At 46.0% G+C, this 26,032-nt stretch overlaps 1 protein-coding gene across 1 annotated transcript in view; it reads left to right on the forward strand.

Annotated features, from left to right (window-relative positions):
• The window catches only part of LOC126109457 (uncharacterized), a 196,281-nt gene extending 187,864 nt beyond the window's left edge, over positions 1-8,417 (forward strand). Inside the window, exon 3 of the mRNA XM_049914486.1 lies at positions 8,172-8,417. Within this exon, the coding sequence (XP_049770443.1) occupies positions 8,172-8,417 (246 nt within the window). The remainder of the gene's footprint in view (positions 1-8,171) is intronic.
• The last annotated feature ends 17,615 nt before the right edge of the window (positions 8,418-26,032 follow it).

Below are 26,032 nucleotides of genomic sequence, written 5' to 3' on the forward strand. Positions count from 1 at the left end.
CTTCCATACATGGCTACACTCCATACAGATACTTTCAGAAAAGACTTCCTGACATCTAAATCAATACTCTTCTTCAGAAACGCTTTCCGTGCCATTGCCAGAGTGCATTTTATATTCTCTCTACTTCGACCATCATCAGTTATTTTGCTCCCCAAATAGCAGAACTCCTTTACTACTTTGTCTCATTTCCTAATCTCATTCCCTCAGCATCACCCGACTTAATTTGACTACATTCCATTATCCTCGTTTTGCTTTTGTTGATGTTCATCTTATATCCTCCCTTCAAGACACCATCCATTCCGTTCAACTGCTCTTCCAAGTCATTTGCTGTCTCTGACAAAATTACAATGTCATCGGCGAACCTCAAAGTTTTTATTTCTTCTCCATGGATTTTAATACCTACTCCGAATTTTTCTTTTGTTTCCTTTACTGCTTGCTCAATATACAGATTGAATAACATCGGGGAGAGGCTACAACCCTGTCTCACTCCCACCACTGCTTCCCCTACATTTTCCTCGACTCTTGTAACTGCCATCTGGTTTCTGTACAAATTGTAAATAGCCTTTCGCTCCCTGTATTTTACCCCTGCCACCTTTAGAATTTGAAAGAGAGTATTCCAGTCAACATTTTCAAAAGCTTTCTCTAAGTCTACAAATGCTAGAAACGTAGGTTTGCCTTTCCTTAATCTTTCTTCTAAGATAAGTCGTAAGGTCAGTATTGCCTCACGTGTTCCAGTATTTCTACGGAATCCAAACTGACCTTCCCCGAGGTCGGCTTCTACTAGTTTTTCCATTCGTCTGTAAAGAATTCGTGTTAGTATTTTGCAGCTGTGGCTTATTAAACTGATAGTTCGCTAATTTTCACATCTGTCAACACCTGCTTTCTTTGGGATTGGAATTATTATATTCTTCTTGAAGTCTGACGGTATTTCACCTGTTTCATACATCTTGCTCACCAGATGGTAGAGTTTTGTCAGGACTGGCCCTCCCAAGGCCGTCCGTAGTTCCAATGGAATTTTGTCTACTCCGGGGGCCTTGTTTCGACTCAGGTCTTTCAGTGCTCTGTCAAACTCTTCACGCAGTATCGTATCTCCCATTTCATCTTTATCTACATCCTCTTCCATTTCCATTATATTGTCCGCAAGTACATCGCCCTTGTATAGACCCTCTATATACTCCTTCCACCTTTCTGCTTTCCCTTCTTTGCTTAGAACTGTGTTTCCATCTGAGCTCTTGATGTTTATACAAGTGGTTCTCTTGTCTCCAAAGATCTCTTTAATTTTCCTGTAGGCAGTATCTATCTTACTCCTAGTGAGATAAGCCTCTACATCCTTACATTTGTCCTCTAGCCATCCCTGCTTAGCCATTTTGCACTTCCTGTCGATCTCATTTTTGAGACGTTTGTATTTCTTTTTGCCTGCTTCATTTACTGCATTTTTATATTTTCTCCTTTCATCAATTAAATTCAATATTTCTTCTGTTACCCAAGGATTTACTGTAGTATCTGAAAATTCTGTTCCAGTTTGAATAGTTACATGTTAAACAATTTTTGTTGAAAGTAAAATCGATGATAGAAATGAAAAAAACACTAAACAGCATTTTATTATGTAACATCAGAGCACTGTGCTTTATTTTCATGAGGAAATAATTATTGTAATTACAAAAATTATACAAATTGGGTTTAATTATGCAATGTTTTGACAGACTCCCATACACTGCAGTTGATGTATTACATTTACAATTTCCCGTCTTCTATTTGTTCCACGTACAAGTACGTTTACTGCTTCCTCTTCTCCCAGTACTGGAAGATTGTCGTCGTCATCACTAGGTGCCTCAAAATCCTCATCCCCTATATGTTTTGCTACGCTGTGCAGAACAAAACAGGCTATTATCACACTGGGGATTTTTGTTTGGACAAGCCTTATATTATTTTGCAGAATTGGGAAACGCCTTTTCACCTGTCCAAAGCACCGTTCGATTATCACCCTTTCCTTAGAGGGAAGTCTGTTGTATGCCCTCTCATCAGGTGTTTCAGGATTTTGAAACGGTTCCATTAACCACGGTGCAATGCCATATCCTCCGTCTCCTAAAATTATGGCGTTGCACTGGTTCTCTCGCAATATACGGTACACATCCGAGTTTCTCCATATCCTAGAGTCATGTACAGACCCAGGCCATGAAGCATCAACACTCGTAAACATTTCACTGTTATCACACGTCGCCTGCACGTTTATAGATGGAAAGCCCTTTCGATTAACGTATTCGTCTCCATGTGAAGGAGGTTTCATTGTAGGTATGTGAGTGCAGCCTAGGGCCCCTACCGCACATGGAAACTGGTATCTCGATTGCCATTTAACTTTCGCTGTTTCCAGTTCGTTAATGTTTCTCGGAAATCGGATACACAACGGTGCTTTTCTGTTAACTTGTTGCAGAACATACGAAAATGTTAGTGATACTGTAGTCTGGTGTACTCCCAAATCTTCTCCTACACCAATCTGAAAGCCTGGATCCGCTAAATAGCGCAAAAATATTTTCATTTTGCATTCATTGGAAAGGGCGCCTCCTCTTCTTTCATAATTTCCGGAAGAAAGTGATTCGCCAACCAATTAATGTTTTCACTTTTAAATCTATACAAACTTATACGTAGTACGTAGAAATACAAAAGAAAGGAACTGTGTATCTTTTTTTGACTTTCAAGATACATAAATTCCAACCATTTTCACTAAAAACACTCGGTAACGCTTAACCACAACACAACTCACTCAGCTCGAAGTATGCTACGGAGCTCACTCAGAAAAACAGAGAATGTTCTCCGCTTATGAGAGGCTTATTTTGGCTTTATTCATACGAAATCGGAGAATATTCTTTGCTTTGAGCAACTTCCCCCGCCCTTCAACCCACACTGAGAACATACTCGGGTGAAGCATGTTCTCAGACTCGCTTTATTCGTGCCAACCAGAGAACTTTATACTCAGAAGTTCGGAGAAAGTATATTCTCCGTTTTATTCATACGACTCATTATTTCGATAAACTCTTCTATCACTTGGTTCCGTTTCCGATTTGACATGTTGAGTAGTAGAGTTGAGCAGTACCGCGCATGTAATCACTAGTTAACTGTTGTGCACGTAAATAGAAAGACGCTCTCTAGTCAAGGAGCTAGCCCCAGCTAACCATGCACCTTTACAGGCGTGCCGGAGTGACCCACAATAACGCTCGGGTCTACACGCCTGCGCAGGTACAAAGAATGAATTTTGATTCTTCTCCGGTTGCCTACGCAGGTTGCTATGCCTGTACAGTTTGGCCTGAACAGACTGGCAGACACGCTCGGGCTTACCTTGTAGTGTTACCTTTTCCTCGGGGTTCTGCCGTGAGAAATATAAAAAAGAAAATCTGATTGATATCTTGAATTTTGGTGGTTTCAGTTACGGATAAGGCGGACTTATTATTATCGATTGAGATCGTGCTGTAATTTGACCGTGCATGGCAGACCGGGTCGGCAACACTACAAAAAGCGACTGTACGGAAATAGCATCAGAAAACTAATTGAAATTTACCTTATAAACTTGTTAGATACGCAGTATTAATTACAATATAGTCTTCATGGCTGTCCTCCTAATTTCTCTTGTAGGACGACCCGTCTTTCACTTTTCTCCGTCTGTTGAAAACTTCTTCAAGTTGTCACTGTCATGATCAATTTACAAATTTTGCGATAACCACCTCGAATCACTATTGAAACAACCTCGCTTTGTAATGTAATTTTAATTTCCACCCAAAAGCACATTCAACGCATCGCCGAAAAATGCACGTCTTTCTTATGAAGACAAGAGAGAGTGTGACATCAATTAGTTGTTAAAAACAAAAAACCTACTCAAAAGTAAAAAGACGAACAAAATTATTTATAAAAATCGGTCGCTGGCGCAGCGCTCTTCTGCGTGCGCGATCGTAAATTATATCTTTGTATTGGCGGAGGCGCGGAAGTCAAAGTACCATTACAACCTGTACCGGTTTACCTGACAGGTATACCGGAACGTGTGTGGCGGGCCTAAAGTGGGATTCCTATGCCGTGTTTGACGCACGCGGCAGCCATTGTGCGTGTGACGTAGTGTGGCTGACGCATAGCTGGCGATTCCTATAGAGCGGCGCCCACAGAGTTTTTACTTGGTCTGCTGCGTCTGTGCCGAAAGGATGAGTGAGCGCGATTTGTTGTTTTATCTTAGGTTAGACGTTGAAGATGAAGATATTCAGCTTCAGCTATGTGAGGGAAATGCTGAAATACATCGATTTACCTCGCAGTGTTGGTTGGGGGTTGGATTGTTTGGGGGAGGAGACCAGACAGTGAGGTCATCGGTCTGATCGGATTAGGGAAGGACGGGGAAGGAAGTCGGCTGTGCCCTTTCAAAGGAACCATCCCGGCATTTGCCTGGAGCGATTTCGGGAAATCACTGAAAACCTACATCAGGATGGCCAGACGCGGGCTTGAACCGTCATCCTCCCAAATTCGAGTCCAGTGTGCTAGCCACTGTGCCACCTCGCTCGGTCAGGACTGAAGGCACCAAACCAATTTGCCATTTCTGTGGATGCACCCTTTCTGAAACCAATCAGGCAGGTCGTCTCCAGTGCAAACTGTGACGAAAAATATGTTGTTGCCATTTTTGTGGACATAGCAGGTACCTTCGACAATTTGTGGTGGCCAAGTGTAATGAGGTGACTTAGAGCGATGCGTTGTCCCCAAAACATGTATCACCTAGTAGAAAGCTACTTTAACAACAGAAAGGCCACTGTCTACAGTAACAATGGGTCAGTTGCGAAAACCATCACAAAGGACTGCCCACAATGTTCCACTTGAATTTTTGATAAAAGTAATATGGGGAAGTTGTTTTCCATTGTCACCTTCTTTCCAATATGATCCGACATCAATGAAAATGAATTTGTAGTTCGCAGTAACCACAGTAGGAACGATAGTAGAGAAAAAAATGTTTGTAGTTCTAATACAATGAGCCTGATAGTGAAGGGGAAATAATTCGCACGTTTTCCATCGATGGCATCAACACATTTAGGAAATTACCATTTTTCTTCAAATTCCTTACATTTTGATTTCAATTGGTCAGATGACATCGGTGGCAAAAGGATTGGCAGTAACTTCTTACGTAGAACTGACAGCGCAACTTGTATGATTTTACCGACGTAACAAGGAGATACTCTGAATGCAAATGCCAGTGATCTGAATGTTTCCGCTGTTGCCATAAACCTAAAAACAAAATAAAAATAAGATGTCTAACTTTAAAAATTACTATTATTTTTACATCTAACGAATATTAACGTACATAATTATTTGACTGTGTTATGTTTTATAGTCGAAGACTGCAAAAAAAGATGGAGGAATGTAAAAGACACACATCAAAAAAGGCAGAGAAAAGGAAAAAGTACTGGAAGTTCTGCTTCCAGTAAGGGAAATAAATAGCCACTGGCTGAAAAAGAAATTTTTTCCGAAGACGTGGAAGACACCGCGTCATTCATACCACCCAGGAAAAGGCGCCACAAAACTGAAAAATCATGGAGTTGATGAATTCTCGGCGGGCCGAAAGAGAAACCTTAATGAAAAGACTGGCCGAAGAAAAGCGGGATGATGACACCGATTTATTTTTTAAAAGTATCACCCGCAGTGATAAAAACAATCATAATATGATCAATGAAGCCAAAATGAGATCCTTGCAGATGCTTATTGATTTGGAAAATAGCAGTTCATTTGAAAACTACTCTTCAGTGGGTCTTTCACCTCTGAGTACTTCCTCATACTCCACAACTCCAATGACATCAAGTGTGGATAACTCTGCCATCACACCATCTGACAACACACAGACTGAAACGCCAGCATTTCATATGTTTGTATTGTGCTATTTTCATTTGTTACACTGCGTGCATTATTAATAAAGCAAAAGCACATTAACAAATTTTATTGTACATACCTCAATGTTAAAAATAGTTTTTCATTTGGTGTTATAGGGTTTGGGTATATGGGAGATGAATCCTTCCTGATATCTTCTTTGACGAGATCGAGAACATAGTTGAACTGCGCTATGTTCAACCTGAAATACTCTCTAAATTTCTGGTCTTTTCTATCAAGTGCCGACTGATGAGTTGTTCAAAACAGCCAAAACAGTTGGACATCTTCAGAGGTAATGGCTGGTCCTGGTGAGTCCTGCCGACTGACCAGCAGGACCAGCCATACTCTTCTTGGAAACATGACCGAAAATATGGATAGTGATAAAGTGCTATTGGAGCTTGAAGCTCCTATCAGTGAGTCAGACGATGTGAGTGTCGTAGGTAGACACGCCTTTTTCTCTCCGGCTCTTTGAGCGGAGTGTAAAACGTGGGAAAATAAATTCAGAACAGATTAGGGTCATAAAAGAAAATGTAGCCACTTGGGCTCTTGCCCCCACACGACTAGGTCAGTATGCTGAAGTAAAGGCTGAAAACGAGAGGTTGAGGAAAGAACTTGAGAAACTGCAGAAGACAAGCTGTTGCAATCACAGCAGCAGCACCATTACAACCGAAAGAGATGGTCCAAGAGACCATAAAACAGAATTTCGGAAAACCAGTTCCCACAGTCTTTGTAGAACATAAAAAGGGAGAGGATGTCAAGAAGGTGAAAGAGAAATTCGAAAAAAAGTGTCAATCCCAAACAGATAAAATAAAGATAATCAAGTAAGAACCACTAAAAACATACTTACTGTTGAACTGGTTTCTGTTGAAGACAGTGAAGGACTTTATATGTGAGAAACTACGAAAGTGCCGCCCACTAATGATGATGTATCATAATACATGACCCAGGACAATGTGGTTGACTGTGTCTATGCTCAAAACTTTGAAGAAAGCATGAGCTGTGATGAATTCGTTGAAATGTTTGTTACGTTTAAGACAGGTCCTTGGGACCGACCCACTGTACATCTTGCAGTGGAGATGGCACCACAATTGAGAAAACAGATAAGAATAACCAACAGGCTGTACATAGCATATCATGCAATTTCCGTAAAAGATTACACTGCATTAGTAAAATGCTCCAAATGCCAGAATTACACTACATACTAAATTTTGAAAAGTACAGTATTTGGCCACATGGCTGTAAGAAGGCTGTTTCGGTTTTTATGTTGGTAACACCACGTAGCGCTCTGTATGAAAATCCCTGACTGTGCTTTGTGCAGTCTGTGGCTGGTTAGTATTGTTGAAATATTCTCTATTGTAGTGTTGGGCAGTTGGATGTGAACAGCACGTAGTGTTGTGCAGTTGGAGGTGAGCCGCTAGCAGTGGCGGATGTGGGGAGAGAGATGACAGAGTTTTGAGAGCGGATGATCTGGACGTGTGTCCATCAGAGAGAGTAAATTTGTAAGACTGGATGTCATTGACTAATTATATATATATATATATATATATATATATATATATATATATATATATATATATATATATATATATATATATATATATATACACTTTTGAACACTATTAAGGTAAATACATTGTTCTCTATCAAAATCTTTTATTGCTAACTATGCCTATCAGTAGTTAGTGACTTATTTAGCTGGCAGTATTGGCTCTCGCTGTATTGTAGTATTTCGAGTAACGAAGATTTTTGTGAGGTAAGTGATTCATGAAAGGTATAGTTTATTGTTAGTCACGGCCATTCTTTTGTAGGGATTTTTCAAAATCAGATTGCGTTGCGCTAAAAATATTGTTTGTCAGTTTAATGATGATCAGAATAAGTAAAGAGAGAAATGTCTGACCACGTTCAGTTTTGCTCAGCTGTTTGAAAATCAAATAACGTAAGAGGTTTATCAGCACAGTAATTCATAAATTTTTCGAAGGGGACGTTTCAGTAGTATATGTGAAGACGACAGTCACGAGAAAAAAATTGCAAATAACAAAAACCTATATGCATCCTATGTAAATACAGAAAACGGGTATGTCATGCTCCCAGAAGGGAGTGTCTAGCATACAAGTTACTAATCAAACGATTAATACAGAAAACTGATTATGGCAACTAGTCGTAGGGTTTCTGGAGTAAGCTCCCAAGCAAGTTATTGAGGGATGCAGAATGGTGGAGAAAACTTAGATCGTCACGGTCATCTTTGGATGATGAGGACGAGGAGGAAGGAAAGACTTAAATTGTTACAGATCCAATTGAGCAGCCAGACACATTGGACTTCTCCTGCTAGGTCGGGTACTTTCCTGGCTACCAGGGGGAGTGATCCAATCACATCAGCGGCAGCACTGGCGGGGACGACGGACTTCTCCTGTAAGGTCGGGGGCTTCCTGGCCTTGGGGAGGACATCATCGCCACCCACTGCAGAGGGGCCTGTGGCCGAGCAACCTGAAGGCAGTATAGAACTTAGAAATGTAAATACAAATGTAGAGATGTAACATCTACTGATGGTTCTGTACAATATTTAACAATTTCCTCTGTAGTTAGACAAACTTATAATATGTGTCCACTTGGGAGTATATATAATATTTGTTATGATACCATAAAGTTCTCCAGACTAGAGGATCCGTCTCTGTTGATGGTTGCTCTGAGACAGCTGGGTCGGAATGGGGTATCCTGGAGGTGAGAAGGTAACATTCCTGAAGCGGGAACATGTGGTATCTCCGCTAACAGTCACTGACGTTAGCCCACGCACTATGCTCAAGGGAGAGGCTTGGTGACAAAAAACGACTAAAGCAGTTTCGGGACAGGACACATTTATTCTTCCTAGCGTTACAATAAATGACAAATACCATTCGTTGCTAATGTCCGTCCATACAGGCGCGTTGCACTGGCGGCACGGCTCGATCACCGATCCCGGAGGGTATACACTACAGTGAGGAGCCGTGGCGCGACCGGGTGGACCGAGCGAGACAAAAGGCCCCGTCACTCAATGTTCTGCTCCTGGCGCGACCGGAGGCTCCGAAACGTCTGCGAAGGAGCGAAAGACACTTTAACAGTATGGTGCACACTGCGGAACTGCGACTGCGTTTACGACCGCGCGTACGCATTTACAGCAGAGTCACGTTGACTCGACGCACGTGGTCCGCGGCGGGAGAACTGAGAGATGTGTGTCGCGTCGCGTCGACTAGCTCGCACTGCCTGCCTGCTTAGTTCCTGTGCGGTCTGGTGTGCCATGCACCGTTGCCGAAATTCAGCGTAACGGTACAGCTGCCTCTACTTCTGTCGGCAGCGGCGTAGTTCAGCCCTTCGTGCATTGGACGGTGCTGCCGCCACACAGATCCCCCCTTGGAGAGCGGAGCTCCGTAGCTGCGAAAGCGCGGCGATCGTTCGGTGGCACGCGTGTGTTTAAAGTTCGCGCGCTGCGTGATGGCAGTGCGGCAACGTTGGTGGGGGTCGGTCGGCGTTTTTAAGGGCATGTCCTCGCGCTGTCGGCTAGTGACAGCGGCAGCAGGCACTGCCTGCAACTGTCCGTAGCAATGCGCGTGAAGGCGCGCGTTGCAGGTCATTGGTGGTGACGTCTCGAAGGCACTTGCGCCAGTGCGTTACCGTCGGGACTCGAACGCGGTCTGGGAGCTGCTACGGACAAGCCGGGCGGTGTGGAGCGTGATGTCCAGAGCTCGACGGCGAAGCGAATGCGGTAAACTGACGCGGGTGCCGATCCGGCCTCAACGCCCGACGCGGCGGAGGCAAAGCGACGCGAACGCGGGTCCAGGAGCTGTGACGAACGCAGGAGACGGTGTCCGGGGCTCGACTGGAGTTGCCAGCCGAATGCACTTCCGGCTGGAGGCCGGTCTCTACAGCGGACGGCGGCTCATGGGCGCCGGTTTCTGACGGCGTTCGGCGGCTCGGGCGCGATTGCCGGTTTCGGTGTCGTGGCGCGCTGGCGACGCAGCACGGCCGTTTGAATCGGACACGGCGGCCGGCGCGCGTGACGTAGTCCGCCGGCGGCTGCGGTGGTGGCGACCGGTGCGCCTGTGGTGGGCGTGATCCGGGCGGCGGTGCCAGCTGCCTGGGAGTGGTGATGGGAGGCGCACGTGGCGGCGCGATGAGAGCACGCTGCAGCTGTGCGTCACCGACGGCTACGGGTGCGGGTCCTGTCTGACCGCTGGCAGAAAGAGTGTTTTCCGTGATCAGGTCTTCTGCCGGGTCGAAGAAATGCAAGGCTGATGGAGCGGGCAAGACGTAGGCTGGTTTGACGCGGTCGACTGACACTGTCTACGGCTCCCCGTTGCACTCGATGACCAGCGTTTTGTCTCCTCGGGCGATCACGCGGTGCGGTCCACTGTAGGGCGGTCGGAGAGGTGGCTGTACTGCGTCGGTACGCAACATGACGTGTGTGCAGCGCTGCAGGTTGGCATGGACGAATATCTTCCCGGTGCCGTGCCATGTCAGTGCGTGTGCTCGGAGGCCAGCCATATGAGTGCGCAGACGTTCTGCCAGAGTGGGTGCCACGGCGTCGCGTGGGAGTCTTACATCTTCGACAAAATCGCCTGGGATTGTCAGAGATTGCCCGTAAACGAGGTCAGCAGGTGACGCGCCGATCTCCTCGTTCGGCGTTACTCGCAGGCCGAGCAACACCAGTGGGCCTCTGGCCATGAGGTGTTGTGGCAGGTTAGAGCGGCTTTCAGAGTCCTGTGGAACCGTTTGACTGTGCTATTCGACGCCAGATGGTAGCTGGTTGTCCTGTGTAACCAAGTGCGACACAGTCTGGCGACGTGCGTAAACAACGCGTAGTCAAACTGGGGGCCGTGGTCAGTTGTCACGTGACTGGGATATCCGAAGCGTGCCACCCAGGTGTCGACGAATGCGATGGCGACGGTCTTGGCTGTGATGTCCGAGACGGGCGTTACTTCCAGCCAGTGACTGAAGTGGTCCACCATAGTTAGGAGGTACTGTTTGCCTTGTGAGAGAGGAAGCGGGCCGACGGGGTCCACGTGAACGTGCGCAAATCGGCGTGTCGCGTCCGGGAAGGTGCCCACGGTTGTGTGGGTGTGCCTCCCGACATTGGCGCGCTGGCATGTGGTGCAATTGCGCGTCCATTCGCGACAGTCCTTCCGAAGCCCGGGCCAGATGAAACACGCAGCCACGAGCGTCGCAGTGGTGTTGGTGCTGGGGTGTGACAGGCCGTGGGCACGATCGAAGGCAATGCACTGGAATTTCTCCGGGAGGAACGGTCGGTGCGTGCCGGTTGAGATGTCACACCAAACCTTCCGTGCAGAGCCGGGGACAGGCCGCTGGAAGTGTCGTGACGGAAGCGGTGCAGTTCTTCATCACTCTCCTGTACTTGGGCCATGTCCTCAAAGTTCACAGGGGGTGAAATAACGGCACACGCTCGGGACAAACAATCGGCGACGATATTGTCTATTCCTGAAATGTGTCGGATGTCTGTCGTGAATTGCGACACGTACTCTAACTGCTGGAGTTGGCGCGGTGAACACTTTGTGTGGTTGTTCCCGAACGCGTGGGTAATGGGTTTGTGGTCGGTGAAAATGAGGAATTGTCGGGCTTCTATGGACGGTCGGAAGTATTCCACCGCCATGTACACCGCAAGCAACTCTCGGTCATAAGCACTCCAAGCACGTTGCGATTCGGAAAGCTTTTTAGAGAAAAAAAAACCGAGAGGCTGCCAACTCCCGCCGACGAGCTGTTGTAACGCCGCACCGATGGCGGCCTGGCTGGCGTCCAAGACTACAGCGAAGTCCGCGTCATGTACCGGGTGCGCGAGCAGCGTCGCGTCCACGAGATTCCCTTTTGAGTCCGTGAAGCTCTGCTCCATTGCGTCTGTCCAATTCACGAGGGTCTATCCTTTTGAGGTAGGACCTTGTAACGCCTTAGTCAGCGGCTCTTGCACGGCTGCGGCGTTGGGCAGGTGTCGACGATAAAAGTTCAACATGCCGAGGTAACGTCGTAATTCTTTGTGCGTCTGCAGACGTGGCATGTTCAGTATTGCTTTCACTTTCTCCGGTAGCGGTGTCGATCCGGTGGGCGTAATTAAATGGCCGAGGAGCTCGATTTCCGTCACACCGAACTCGCATTTAGCGGGGTTAATAATGACGTCAGGTTCACTCAGGCGCTGAAAGACGGTCGTTATGTGGCGGCGGTGGAGTTCGGGCGACTTGGAATACACCAGGATGTCGTTGAGGTACGCGAAACAAAATGGCAAGCCTCACAAAACGCCATCTAGGAACCGCTGCCAAGTCTATGAATTTCAGTCTTTGGAACGCTGCCCAAACAGCCTTTTGAAAAGCCCAAAGGGCATTACGATGGCTGTTGTCTTCGGGCGCCACCGGAATTTGGGTGTATGCCTTTGCACAATCTATCTTGCTGAACACCGCGCAGCCCGCCAAGGTGTAGCTGAAGTCTTGAAGGTGTGGGGCTGGGTATCGGTCCGGTACCGTTCGCGAATTATGGGTGCAATAGTCCCTACACGGGCGCCACGAATTGTCTTTTTTGGGCACTAAATGCAACGCCGAAGACCGTGGGCTGCTTGGTGGTCGCACGATGCCTTGCCGCAGCATGGCCTCGAACTCTGCCTTTGCTGCTGTAAGTCTGTCAGGCACGAGCAGACGTGAGTGACACGATGTGGGGGGGGGGTCCGGGTGTGGTTATTATGTGGTGCAATGTCGAATGTTGGATGTCTCTCGGTGCACCGGCTGGGCGGGTGAGGTCGCGGAATTGTTCAAGGATGTCAGCGTACAGTCCGGGGCACTTCACGGGTTTAACACTGTAGTATGCATCCTGCCGGCACTGTCCCGCTACCTTTAAATTCGTTGTCGCATTGATGAGCTGGCCGTTTGCGATGTCGGTTAACAGCCCGTAGTGGACGAGAAAGTCTGCCTCCAGGATCGGCTCATTGACGTCGGCCACAGTGAAAGTCCACGAGAACGTGCGACGTAGACCTAGATCTATATTGCGGCTGTGTGTGGCGTAAGTTTTAATGGCGGAATTGTTCGCCGCTGTAAGGCAGAGTGCCTCGTCCCGCCTGCGGTCTCGTAACATAGAACAGGGGAATATCGAGAGGTCCAAACCCGTGTCGACGAGGTACCTTACGGCCACCCCCCGTTCTGCAACAAACAGACGCTTTGATATCACACTGCAGCCGGGTGCGCCTAGGTCCGGTAGCAGCTGGCGTTTTGGTGCGAGCAAGGAGCGCGGCACCTGGTTGCTTTGTTGCCGAAGCGAGTGTGGTACCAGCAGTAGCCGCTTTGTGCGTGCTCTGACGTCTGCGGGGTACCGTTGGAGTGGCTGTTGCTGCGTTGCCAGCTACGCGAGCCGTGCCGCCTGTAGCCCGGTCTGCTGCCGCTGCAGCGCGTGCTGCCCTCTTGCTGCGAGCGCGCCAACTGGGCGACTTGCATGGAGAGAGCTGCCACCTGTGTGGTCAAGTTTTGCACTAGCTGGTGCAGGTCGGCATCCGATGCGGGTGCAGGAGCTGCATGCCACCACAGAGGAGGGGGGACGGAGTCGTAAGCTGCCACAGCCACGGTGCTAGGCGCCGTTGTCAGCGCGTCGTGCACCCTGTCGGCCAAGATAGCAACGGCGTCCAGCTGCATCTCTGTCTGTGCGGCTATCACTGCCTGCACCTGAGCTGGGAGGCTGCTCACCCAGATAGTGCGTAACAGCGAATCTGGCACCATATCGGACTGCGCGAGGCTCCGCAAGTGGCGCAGGAACTGCGAGGGCCTCCGATCGCCGCATTCCTCTTACCGCAGCAGTTGGTGCACTCGTTGTTCCTCGTGCACTCGTTGTTCCTCGGACGACGAAATCGACTGGATCAGCTCTTCCTTGAGCCGTTGGTAGCTTAATTGCGTCGGCGGGGAGGTGATTTATATCCCGCACTTCGTCCGCATAGTTCTGGTCCAGCTGGCTCACTACGTGCCCAAATTTCGCCAGGTCGCAGGTCACGTGGTTGCTCATAAATACCGCCTCAACTTGGCTGAACCACATTACAGGGTTGTGTGGCCAAAAGGGAGGCAGCCTGATCAATGCCCGTCCAGCGCTTGTCGGCGTTCCGGGGGTCGCAGGAGGCGTCGGTGTGGCGGGGATTTGCGCGCCAACATTGTCCTGAGCAGTCTGTGGCTGCGCAGCGTCCGCGCATGTAGTCGGTGCTTGTAGCTCAGTCTCCACCCTCATGTTGCGTGTGAGCAGTTCTTCAACGGTCTTTTGCAACGCCTCTAATGTCGCCAACTTAGTTCAGAGTCGAATCCTCGTACAAGAGGAAAGTACACAGTGAAAATGACACGACAAGGCAAGCACACGAAAAAAGAATAACAGTAAGCAGTCCGCAATCAAAACATACGCGCACAAAAACAATCCAAAAAACTTAGTTAAAAAAATTTTACTACGGAGCACTGTTCGGGGCGGACGTATACGCACAACCCTACTCGCGGTTCCACGTCTCTCGTACCGACGAACGTTCATCACCACGTGTTCTTTTTTTTAGCCTCAGGTCACATCGGGGTCACCAGTGAAGCGGGAACGTGTGATATCTCTGCTTACAGTCACTCATGTGCAGTGAACTGGCTTTATCTCCGCGCCCACACACTATGCTCAAGGGAGAGGCTTGGTGACAAAAAACGACTAAAGCAGTTTCAGGACAGGACACATTTATTCTTCCTAGCGTTACAATAAATGACAAATACCATTCGTCGCTAATGTCCGTCCATACAGGTGCGTTGCACTGGCGGCGCGGCTCGATCACCGATGTTAAAGTTTACCAGATAAATGCGATGCGGAGCTTTCTGGTTACACAGGAGTTACGCATACTAGGAGAGGAAAATGAAATTGATGTATTGCGTATAGAAGAGCCAAACTCTGTCTCTGGTAGTGTCTTGGGCTTTACTGTGATCCCCCAGGTGATATAAGCAGGTCCATATCCAATGTCAGTTATTGTTATTTTGAAGGAAGGAATTAATACTGTGGTGTCACCACCAGACACCACACTTGCTGGGTGGTAGCTTTTAAATCGGCCACGGTCTGCTAGTATACGACGGACCCGCGTGTCGCCACTGTCAGTGATGGCAGACCGAGCGCCGCCACACGGTAGGTCTAGTGAGACGTACTAGCACTCGCCCCAGTTGTACAGCCGACTTAGCCAGAGATGGATCACTGACAACTATGCTCTCATTTGCCGAGACGATAGTTAGCATAGCCTTCAGCTACGTCATTTGCTACGACCTAGCAAGGCGGCATAGCATTTGATATTTATTATTGTGAAGCCTGTACAGTAACAAGAGCTATGTTCTACAATTGTGGATTAAAGTTAAGTATTCAAGCAACTATGTACTTTATTTACTAGACTCAACTCCTTTAACTGTTCCAGACCTCACGCCCTCCTGCGTGAGCTTATAGCGTGCATTTCGGCTTCCTCCAAACTCCGTGAATTGGCTCCTGGCCAATTCACAACAAATACCACACTTCTTATGCAGTTTTGCACCTCACATGTAACAGCTGTGGAGATAAACTTCAGTAATTCCTTTTGGTACTTAATCAATGTATACTTTCAATACAGAGATCAAATAGATGTTTACCTGAGACAGTTAACTAACGTGCTATGAGCCCTCGAATGGAAATTGGTGATAATTTCTATGGACAGCAACGTAGTTCCCATTCTGGCACAGTCCAGTGCAGGATCATAGAGGTGCTGCACATAGAGGATATTTTCATGGAATATCACCTAAATGTTGTAAACCTTCCCTGCAATCCTCCTACGTATAGGAGTCAAGCCGGGGCAGCCTATTATATTGACATAACGCTCAGCTCAATCTGCATTGCAAACCAAATTCAACATTGAAAAATACTGGATAGCATCACTGCAAGTGATCATAATATAATAGACTTCATTATAGCGCAACAAGTGGAACAAGTGCCAGAGGGGTGGGTGATGCAGTATGATTGTGGGAGAGACAACTGGGACCTCCTAGAGGCGGAATTCAATACTTCAGAGTTGGGAGACGGTTGTTTCGACATAGAAGAGGCCGTTGAGGCCTTAACTGCTTCTATCAAGACGGCTGTGGAAGTGGCTGTGACAGCAGTACTGATGAGTAGACATCTCATTCGCAACGTGACTTCTACATGGACTCCAGAGCTGTTGAGGCTCTGGCAGTCTGATAATTGCGGCACGCTCTTCTCATAAAGGTCTTTCACCCAGGCGGAATGGCAGTATCATGCAGCCAGTTATCGAAGGCACAAAAGAGTCTTTAAAGACACGCTAATACAACACCACCAGCAGAGTTGGGAAGACTTTGTTCAGTCTCATTTGACCTTGGACCCCTGAGGTATACCATACAACATTGTAATGGAGAAATTACATTCTCCCATGCATCTCTCTACAGTGAGCCTTGGAGGCACTGCTGTTTCCACCCAGTCTGTCGTCATTCTGTCAGAGGGGTTACTAAATGTTCTTCACCCTGACGACCAACCTGTTTCGGACAATGAGGTGCAACAGATGATAAGACAACAAGACCAGACAGACTATTATAATGAAACCCAGGTATACCCCTTTTCCTCTTGAGGAGGTGGTACATCCCATCCATTCTTTTGCGCACCAGATGCAATTCCTGCAGAGGTACTGCAGTGTGTTGCATATAAACTGGCTCCAGGGCTTGCAAAAATATGCAATAGATGTTTGGAGACACAATGCTTCCCTACCTGCTTGAAAACTGTGGAGGTAATCATTATAAAGAAAGATCCAGATGAAGGCCCAACTTTGCCTAAGTCTTACAGGCCAATCTGTTTACTCGACGTATTGGGGAAGACCTTTGAGAAACTGTTGATATCTAGATGTCACACCACAGGATCCTATGTGGAATGAGTGACTTGCAGTATAGCTTTCGGAAAGGCAAGTCGACATCTGATGCAATAAATCAAGTAACCAGTATTGTGCACTCATCCACAAGGAAGTACGTTCTTGGAGTAATGGTGGACATTTCCGGTGCCTTTGACAACCTGTGGTGGCCAGGGCTCATCTCTGCTTCGGGAGATGGAGTGTCCGGTGATGCTATACGGTTGTCTAAGGATTACTGCCGGAATAGAGTCGCCAAGATCACGGCTCCTGGTGCTGTGGTGTTCAAAAATATTTCAAAGGGCTGCCCACAGGGTTCTGTATGCAGCCCTTTGTTCTGGGATGTTAATATGGACACTTTGCTGGTATCACTAAACGAGAACAATATAGTGCTGGGAGTCGGGGCATATGCAGACGGCCCTTTCATCCTTGTTGATGGGAACAGCCATGCTGAAATAGAATTTCTCTTCATAAGCGGATTTTGCTTCTATTACAGTGGTGCCAACGATCCAAACTTCAGATAGCACCTCACAAGTCTAATTACATTTTGTTAAAGGGCAGATTAGCCCGTGATCCCGTTGTAAGACTAGATAATCGAGTGGTAGCTAGAGCACGATTGGCCAGATACTTGGGCATCCTTATTGATGAGACGTTGAGATGTGCTCCACATATCGGCCATGATGCCTCTAAAGCATAAATGCTGTTCAATAAAAACATAAGTACTGCAAAACGATGGTTCCATTTGCCCCCAGCGGCAACAAATATGCACAATAACTGCATACTTGTGCCAGTTGTGGTGTATGGCTCTAGCACCTGGGCCCACAGACTAGTTCGGGTTAAGCCTGCTATGTTAGTTACGCGTATTCAAAGGAATGTTATTTTACCATGTGTAGGTGCCTTCAGCACCACTCCTACAGGCGCTCTCTGTGCCATAATCGAGGTTATGTCCCTCAGACTGAATGATTAGACAACAAGTGGCGATCTATATTTACAGGAGAGACATCATGAAAAGATTAGACTCATTATGGGAGACCATTTTAAACAATGTAAAGGACATAAACCGTACGGCAACAGCAGTGGCAGACATCTGACACAGGGAGTGAGTCTTTGACTACCTTCCCAGTGTTCAGGAGAGATTAAAGCTAAAGCACTTAGTAGCAACACGGGATTGTACATTTTCTATCCGGACATGGGCCACACCCTACCTACCTACCTACCTACCTACCTACCTACCTACCTACCTACATAGGATAGGGAGCCGTCCCACACCTGAATGTGTCTGTGGCACCCCTATAGGCATGCCTGAGCAAGTCGTTTTCGAGTGCCCAGACTTCGAGCCAGTTGCCTTGGAAGCAAAGCAGGAAATAAAGAGACATTCCACTTGTGGAAATATTAACAAACCCTGACCAGTACAGACTGTTACAAGACCTGGTCGACAAGGTCTCAAAATTCGCGAAGTTACCGAGTTAAATTGAGAAAAGCCATACTCTTCAGCAAAGACTAAAGAGTATTGTGCGTTAACAAGATGGAAATACCAACAGTTAAATGACCCATGGAGGGTGTAATGGCGGGCTTGGTCCCGCCTTCAGGATACCGCCATTGGTGGGACCATGCCCATCCACCCCGCTCCAATGGGACAATCTATACCGTGTGTGGACGGCAAAGAGGGCAAGATGGAAGAAGATGGTGAGGCTCGCTATTCTGTGGTAACATAGAGATGGAGGATGCCTCGGGGTGTTTTCAAAACTGATGTTTTGCCTTCCTGCCTGTCCAGACTCAAATCCCAATGTAGACATATTAACCCGGCTAGACAGTGGGACAGTGAACTATGTAAATATTGTATAAATTAAAAAAAATTCCCATGTTTCTTAGTTGTTATGTTTAAATTAGAACAGAAGCACACGTTTAGTTTGATGTAATTATGTAGAAGTAGTTTTTTTCGTTATTTAGCTTTTTGCGTTAACAATAGGCGGAGGAGGGATGTTAAATATAATAAAAATATATTACGGCAGTGGTTTCATTGATAGTAGACGGCGCACCTCATCGTGGTAGGGACGGGCAATGCTCTCGGATATCCATAGCAGCTAAGTGGCAGAGTTTGTTGGTTTTTTTATGTCATTTCTGTTAGAATTATAACTAAACAATAAGTTTTTGTAACACTAGATTACAAATGTGGCAGCAACGCCCTCAGTGCTGACCAGCGGACTCTTGCTGTACCTCTCTACACGTTCGGCCAAGCCAGGGCGTGGTGATAGTCCCTGGCTAGGTTAGATGGGGCCAGACCCCTGCAAGTCTGGGGGACCAACCCAGCACCTGGGTAGGACTGAGTCTTAGGCCTCAGAGTGGAAACTCAGCTTAGCAGGGGGCAAAGGCCGAGGGGTGAATCCGCCTCTCCAGAATGCAGTGGCCATTTGCCTGGGAGGGACGGGAGAAATCTCCAGTGATGTGGTCACGGAAGGGGACTTAGTGCGCTGGAAACGGCGTGCTAAACCCAGCAGCTCAAATCTCAAACAGCTCTTGGTCAAGGGGTGGGACTGGTGAGCGACCTGCATATAGCCGCCTCTTCCCCCCCCCTTCCCAGTGCCAGAGGTGTCGGTTGGGGGAAACAGACAGGCCTCACTTTTCACTATCTTACCACAAAATACGGCTGAAGACAAAGAGAGTGATACGGCGCATTCGGAGCATGATTCTCCTACTATGACCAAAGAATTAGATGAGGAAATGTCTGTTGTGGTTCGTCATGTGCACTTTCTTCCTCTCTTTGAGCGAAGTGTGTGGCGTGGGATAATAAGTGCAGAGCAGGAGGCAATAGCAACTTAGGCATTAGGCCATGCTCGCCTTGAAGGTAAATACAGTGAAGTTGTAGCGGAAAGCGAAAGACTACCAAAAGACGTACAGGAACCTGCAAGAACATATGAGGCTGTTACTGCTGCACAAAATACTAGACAAACAGCACAGGTTATCAAGAAGAATGTCGGAAAAACTGTCCCGACTGTGTTTCTCAAATCTAAACGCGGGAAGGACATCAAAATGGCCAAAGAGTTGTCCTCACTGTGTTAATGTGTATCTTGTCTCTCTTTGGGTTTATACTCTTTTCAAAATTCTAAGAATGTATTCATAGTAGAAGTTAACTTTCAGGAGGATTCTGATAAATTAATGAATAATGTCAAGATAAAAGAACACTTCGATTGCGAAAACCTAAAACGATGCCCCTTTATGATGATGTCTTACGTGCCAACATATATGACGCAGGACGACATAGTCGACTAAGCCATTTTATCTTCAAAATTTTGTGTATAGACAAAGTCAGACTTATAGAAAAATTTAAGCTAAGATTTAAAACTGGTCCACGAGACCGACCTACGGTGCACCATGTGGCTGAGGTTGCTCCAGACTTAAGAAAAACAATTATATGCATAGTTCTGTCTCCATAAAGAACTATACCGCCATGGCAAAGTGTACAAAATGCCAGGACTATGGTCACGTAGCCAAATATTGCGAAATAAGAAACTCAGTTTGTGCACACTGTGGCGAGGACAGTCATGTGAAAAAGAAATGTCCGAAGCAGTCCTCTCAGCAGATCTGCATCCCATGCAAGTATAGAAAAAGAACATGTCACACTCCTGGAAAGGAGTGTAATACATACAAAACACTTTTACTACAACAAATACAGCGGTCTGACTATGGAGAATCACAGTAAAGGCGCTAAAAATAAAGCACACAAATCTCCAAGTAAAGTAGCTAGTGATGCGGCACTGTGGTAGAGGCTGTGCAACATATTTTTCTGTTGCAGGGATGGAGACTTACCAGCAGACGGGTGTGGCAGCTGGGACGTTGGGTGGAGAAGAAGAGGCTGCGGCCGTGTTTGCTGCAGTGGCGGCGCCTAGGTCCCGGCAGGAAGAAGCAGAGCCGTTGCCAGTCGAGATGGAAAAGCTGGAAGCGACGCCCGGGATGTCCAACGAATTGGAAGACAATGGGGCTGTGGTTTCTGTGGTTCTGGTGTCAAAATTCAAAAAAGAGAGAAGGAATCTGGTGTGGGCTGCTGCGAATTGCAGTAGATGGGACTTGGTTGATGTAGATGTAGAACGGCTAATGACTGGTGTAGAGACTTTACAGTTGTTAACTGTAGATACTATTCCTCAAGGTTCCTCCAGTAGAGTAGATCTGGCTACAAATGTAAATTCATATAGTGCTTTCCCACCAGGGAATGTATATAAGATTTGCGAAGAAACATATTATCAAGATTGGAAGAGCTGTCATTTTTAATAGTGACTCTGAGGCAACTTGTTCGAGTTGGGTATCCAAATGGCAGAAAGATTACCTTTCCATCTCTGGAGGATGCAGACTGTATCCTCTTGGCATCGGCAAAAATACCTTTTGAGTATGCAGAGTTTTTACTTTTAGTGCATAAAATGTACAAAAGATGAGGAAGGGTATTAGACATTGGAAAACTATGTAAAGAAATGGTGGTGATGTATGGAAGGATTGGTTTCGACCCTTCCCAGAAATGGCCAGATATTCATTATTACACTAGACACCCATGAAAGGTGTTCAAAGCTTTCAAATAAATGCAATGCGTAGCTTAACAGTTATGCAATAACTGAAGAAATTAGCTGAGGAAAACGAAGCAGATATCATCCTGATGCGGGGACCACATTCTTCCTCTGGCAGGCTCAAGTAATAAACACTGGAGACAATCCAATGTCCGCATTAGTAATAATTGACAAATTAATCCAAACAACAGTCATAGATCAACAATGTACTACATAATGGCTGTGGAAGTTAATCTGATGAATACCAATTGGTATTTAGTAAATATTTACTGTCAGTTTAGAGAACATATAACCCCATTTCTAGACCATCTATCTCAGGTTGTGAGCATATTAGAAGGGAAGTTGGTGATAATAGCAATGGACAGTAATTCCAAATCACCACTGTGGTACAGTCAGTCACAAGACCCTCGTGGCACATTTGCAGGTGGAGAACCTGCCGGGTAATCCACCAACCTATAGAAGCAGAGCAGGAGTTGCGTCAGATATAGATGTATCCCTAACCACTGAGAATGTTAGAAATAGAGTGGCAAATTGGCGTGTATTAGATGGACTGACCACAAGTGACCACAACCTAATTGAATTTTCAGTTGTATTGGGAGGACAACAAATGACTGATAACTGGATCTTACAGTTAGACTATGGGAGAGACAACTGGGACCTGCTAGAGGAGGAGTGTTCTCCTCCAGAGCTGGCTGAACAAGATTTTGATGTGGATCAGGCAGTTGAGGCATTAGTTGCCTCTATAAAGACAGCTGTCGCCATAGCAGTACCAACAAAGAGAAGGTATATCCGCAGAGCAACTGCTCCATTGACTCCGGAGCTGTCTCGGCTCAACAGTCTATGAGAAATGCTTGGCACCATTACCAAAGGGCCTTCATCCAGGAATAATTACAGCAGACTAAAAAGGGCGTTTCATGACTCTCTGACCAACCACCAACACAAAAGTTGGGAGGGCTTTGTCAATGCACATTTGGTGCTTGACCCATGAGGACTCCCGAGTGTAACTCTTGAATGTAATGGATGTCTGTTGTGTATTGGCAAATTAAGTGCACTTGCTGAAACCTATGTGAGGGAAGGTCAGCTGCGGGGTTACGGATAGCCTCCGTGAGGGGGCGATGGTCTGTGAAAATGGTTATATTCCTTTCTTTGATGTCTGTGCAGAAATATTTTACAGCTTCATAAACTGCAAGACAATTCTCTGTCAAATGCTGACCATTTACGTTAAGCTGTAGATAGTTTTTTGGAAAAAAAACGGAGTGGTTGTGTCGTGTCATTGACATGCTGTTGGAGGTCTGCACCGATTGCAAAATCACTTGCATCCGCTGTGGTAGAGATGCAGGCATCTGGAAAAGGGTGGTCCAGATCGACACCACGTGCTAACGTTGATTTAAGGTCTTCAAAAGCTCTCACCATGTTGTCAGACCACTGTACTCGGCGACTGCCCGAGGTTTGTTTCCCGGCCAATGCACCAGTCAAAGGGACTTGAATTGCTGCCGCCATTGGCAGGTTACGATGGTAGAAATTGACAGTTCCTAAAAACCGGCTTAATTCACGAAACAACACTGCATTCGCGATCTACCTCTCCCAGTCAGCCCGCTCCTGCAGGGGGCTTATACCATATGAAGAGGCGGTGTACCCCAGAAAAATGACAGTGGTGAAGCAGAGTCGTGACTTGTCATTATTGATCTCGTCTCCGATATGTATCAATAAGTCCTGTATCATGGCCAGGTGGAGTTCATGTTCCCTGTCGGAGGGGGAAAAAATTAGTATGTCGTAGAGATACGCGTAGCAATATGTGCAGTCAAACAGAAGTGACTCTATAAAATGCTGCCAGGTTTGGGCTGCGTTTTTGAGACCATAAGGCATGTAACAAAACAGGCCGAAAGGTGTGATCACTGCTGTCTTTGGTATGTCACTCTGTTCCATTAGTTGTTGTTGTTGTTGTTGTAGTGGTCTTCAGTCCTGAGACTGGTTTGATGCAGCTCTCCATGCTACTCTATCCTGTGCAAGCTTCATCATCTCTCAGTACCTACAAGAGCCTACATCCTTCTGAATCTGCTTACTGTATTCATCTCTTGGTCTCCCTCTACGATTTTTACCCTCCACGCTGCCCTTCAGTACTAAATTGGTGATCTCTTGATGCCTCAGAACATGTCCTACCAACCGGTCCCTTCTTCTTGTCACGTTGTGCCACAAACTCCTCTTCTCCCCAATTCTATTCAATACCTCCTCATTAGTTATGTGATCTACCCATCTAATCTTCAGCATTCTTCTGTAGCACCACATTTCAAAAGCTTCTATTCTCTTCTTGTCTAAACTATTTATCGTCCGTGTTTCACTTCCATACATGGCTACACTCCATACAGATACTTTCAGAAACGACTTCCTGACACTTAAATCAATACTCTTCTTCAGAAACGCTTTCCGTGCCATTGCCAGAGTGCATTTTATATTCTCTCTACTTCGACCATCATCAGTTATTATGCTCCCCAAATAGCAAAACCCCTTTACTACTTTAAGTGTCTCATTTCCTAATCTCATTCCCTCAGCATCGCCCGACTTAATTCAACTACATTCCATTATCCTCGTTTTGCTTTTGTTGATGTTCATCTTATATCCTCCTTTCAAGACACTGTCCTTCCCGTTCAACTGCTCTTCCAAGTCCTTTGCTGTCTCTGAGGTTCGCCGATGACATTGTAATTCTGTCAGTTTTTATTTCTTCTCCATGGATTTTAATTCCTACTCTGAATTTTTCTCGTTTCATTTACTGCTTGCTCAATATAGAGATTGAATAACATCGGGGGAGAGGCTACAACCTTGTCTCACTCCCTTCCCAACCACTGCTTCCCTTTCATGTCCCTCAACTCTTATAACTGCCATCTGGTTCCTGTACAAATTGTAAATAGTCTTTTGCTCCCTGTATTTTACCCCTGCCACCTTTAGAATTTGAGAGAGAGTATTCCAGTCAACACTGTCAAAAGCTTTCTCTAAGTCTACAAATGCTAGAAACATAGGTTTGCCTTCCCCTTAATCTTTCTTCTAAGATAAGTCGTAGGGTCAGTATTGCCTCACATGTTCCAACATTTCTACGGAATCCAAACTGATCTTCACCGAGGTCGGCTTCTACCAGTTTTTCCATTCGTCTGTAAAGAACTCGTGTTAGTATTTGGCATTTGTGACTTATTAAACTGATAGTTCGGTAATTTTCACATCTGTCAACACCTGCTTTCTTTGGAATTGGAATTATTATATTCTTCTTGAAGTCTGAGGGAATTTCACCTGTCTCATACATCTGGCTCACCAGATGGTAGAGTTTTGTCAGGACTGGCTCTCCCAAGGCCGTCAGTAGTTCTAATGGAATGTTGTCTACTCCCAGGGCCTTGTTCCGACTCAGGTCTTTCAGTGCTCTATCAAACTCTTCACGCAGTATCGTATCTCCTATTTCATTTTCATCTACCTCCTCTTCCATTTCCATAATACTGCCCACAAGTTCATCGCCCTTGTATAGAGCCTCTATATACTCCTTCCACTTTTCTGCTTTCCCTGTTTTGCTTAGGACGGGTCTTCCATGTGAGTTCTTGATATTCATCATACAAGTGGTTCTCTTTTCTCCAAAGGTCTCTTTAATTTTCATGTAGGCAGTATCTATCTTAACCCTCACGAGATAAGCCTCTACATCCTTACATTTGTCCTCTAGCCATTCCTGCTTAGCCATTTTGCACTTCCTGTCGATCTCATTTTTGAGACGTTTGTATTCCTTTTTGCCTGCTTCATTTACTGCATTTTTATATTTTCTCCTTTCATCAATTAAATTCAATATTTCTTCTGCTACCGAAGGATTTCTACTAGCCCTCGTCTTTTTACCTACTTGATCCTCTGCTTCCTTCACTATTTCATCCCTCAAAGCTACCCATTCTTCTTCTACTCTATTTCTTCCCCCCATTCCTGTCAATGTTCCCTTATGCTCTCCGTGAAACTCTGCACAACATCTGGTTCTTTCAGTTTATCCAGGTCCCATCTCCTTAAATTCCCACCTTTTTGCAGTTTCTTCAGTTTTAATCTACAGTTCATAACCAATAGATTGTGGTCAGAGTCCACATCTGCCCCTGGAAATGTCTTACAATTTAAAACCTGGTCCCTAAATCTCTGCCTTACCATTACATAATCTATCTGAAACCTTTTAGTATCTCCAGGGTTCTTCCATGTATACAACCTTCTTTTATGATTCTTGAACTAAGTATTAGCTATGGTTAAGTTATGCTCTGTGCAAAATTCTACCATGCACCTTCCTCTTTCATTTCTTATCCCCAATCCAAATTCACCTACTACGTTTCCTTCTCTTCCTTTTCCTACTGTCGAATTCCAGTCACCCATGACTATTAAAAGAAATTATTCAGGTAGTGAAGTGAGACGAAGAAATTGATGAAATGTATGATGAGATAAATTTTCATCATCTGCAGAGCTAGTTGGCATATAAACTTGTACTACTGTAGTAGGCATGGGCTTCATGTCTATCTTGGCCACAATAAAGCGTTCACTATGCTGTTTGTAGTAGCTTACCTGCACTCCTATTTTTTTATTCATTATTAAACCTACTCCAGCATTACCGCTATTTGATTTTGTAATTATAACCCTGTAATCACCTGACCAAAAGTCTCGTTCCTCTTGCCACCGAACTTCACTAATTCCCACTATATCTAACGTTAGCCTATCCATT

The sequence above is a fragment of the Schistocerca cancellata genome, chromosome 12 (genome assembly GCF_023864275.1).
Source record: "Schistocerca cancellata isolate TAMUIC-IGC-003103 chromosome 12, iqSchCanc2.1, whole genome shotgun sequence".
Taxonomy (NCBI): Eukaryota; Metazoa; Arthropoda; class Insecta; order Orthoptera; family Acrididae; genus Schistocerca; species Schistocerca cancellata.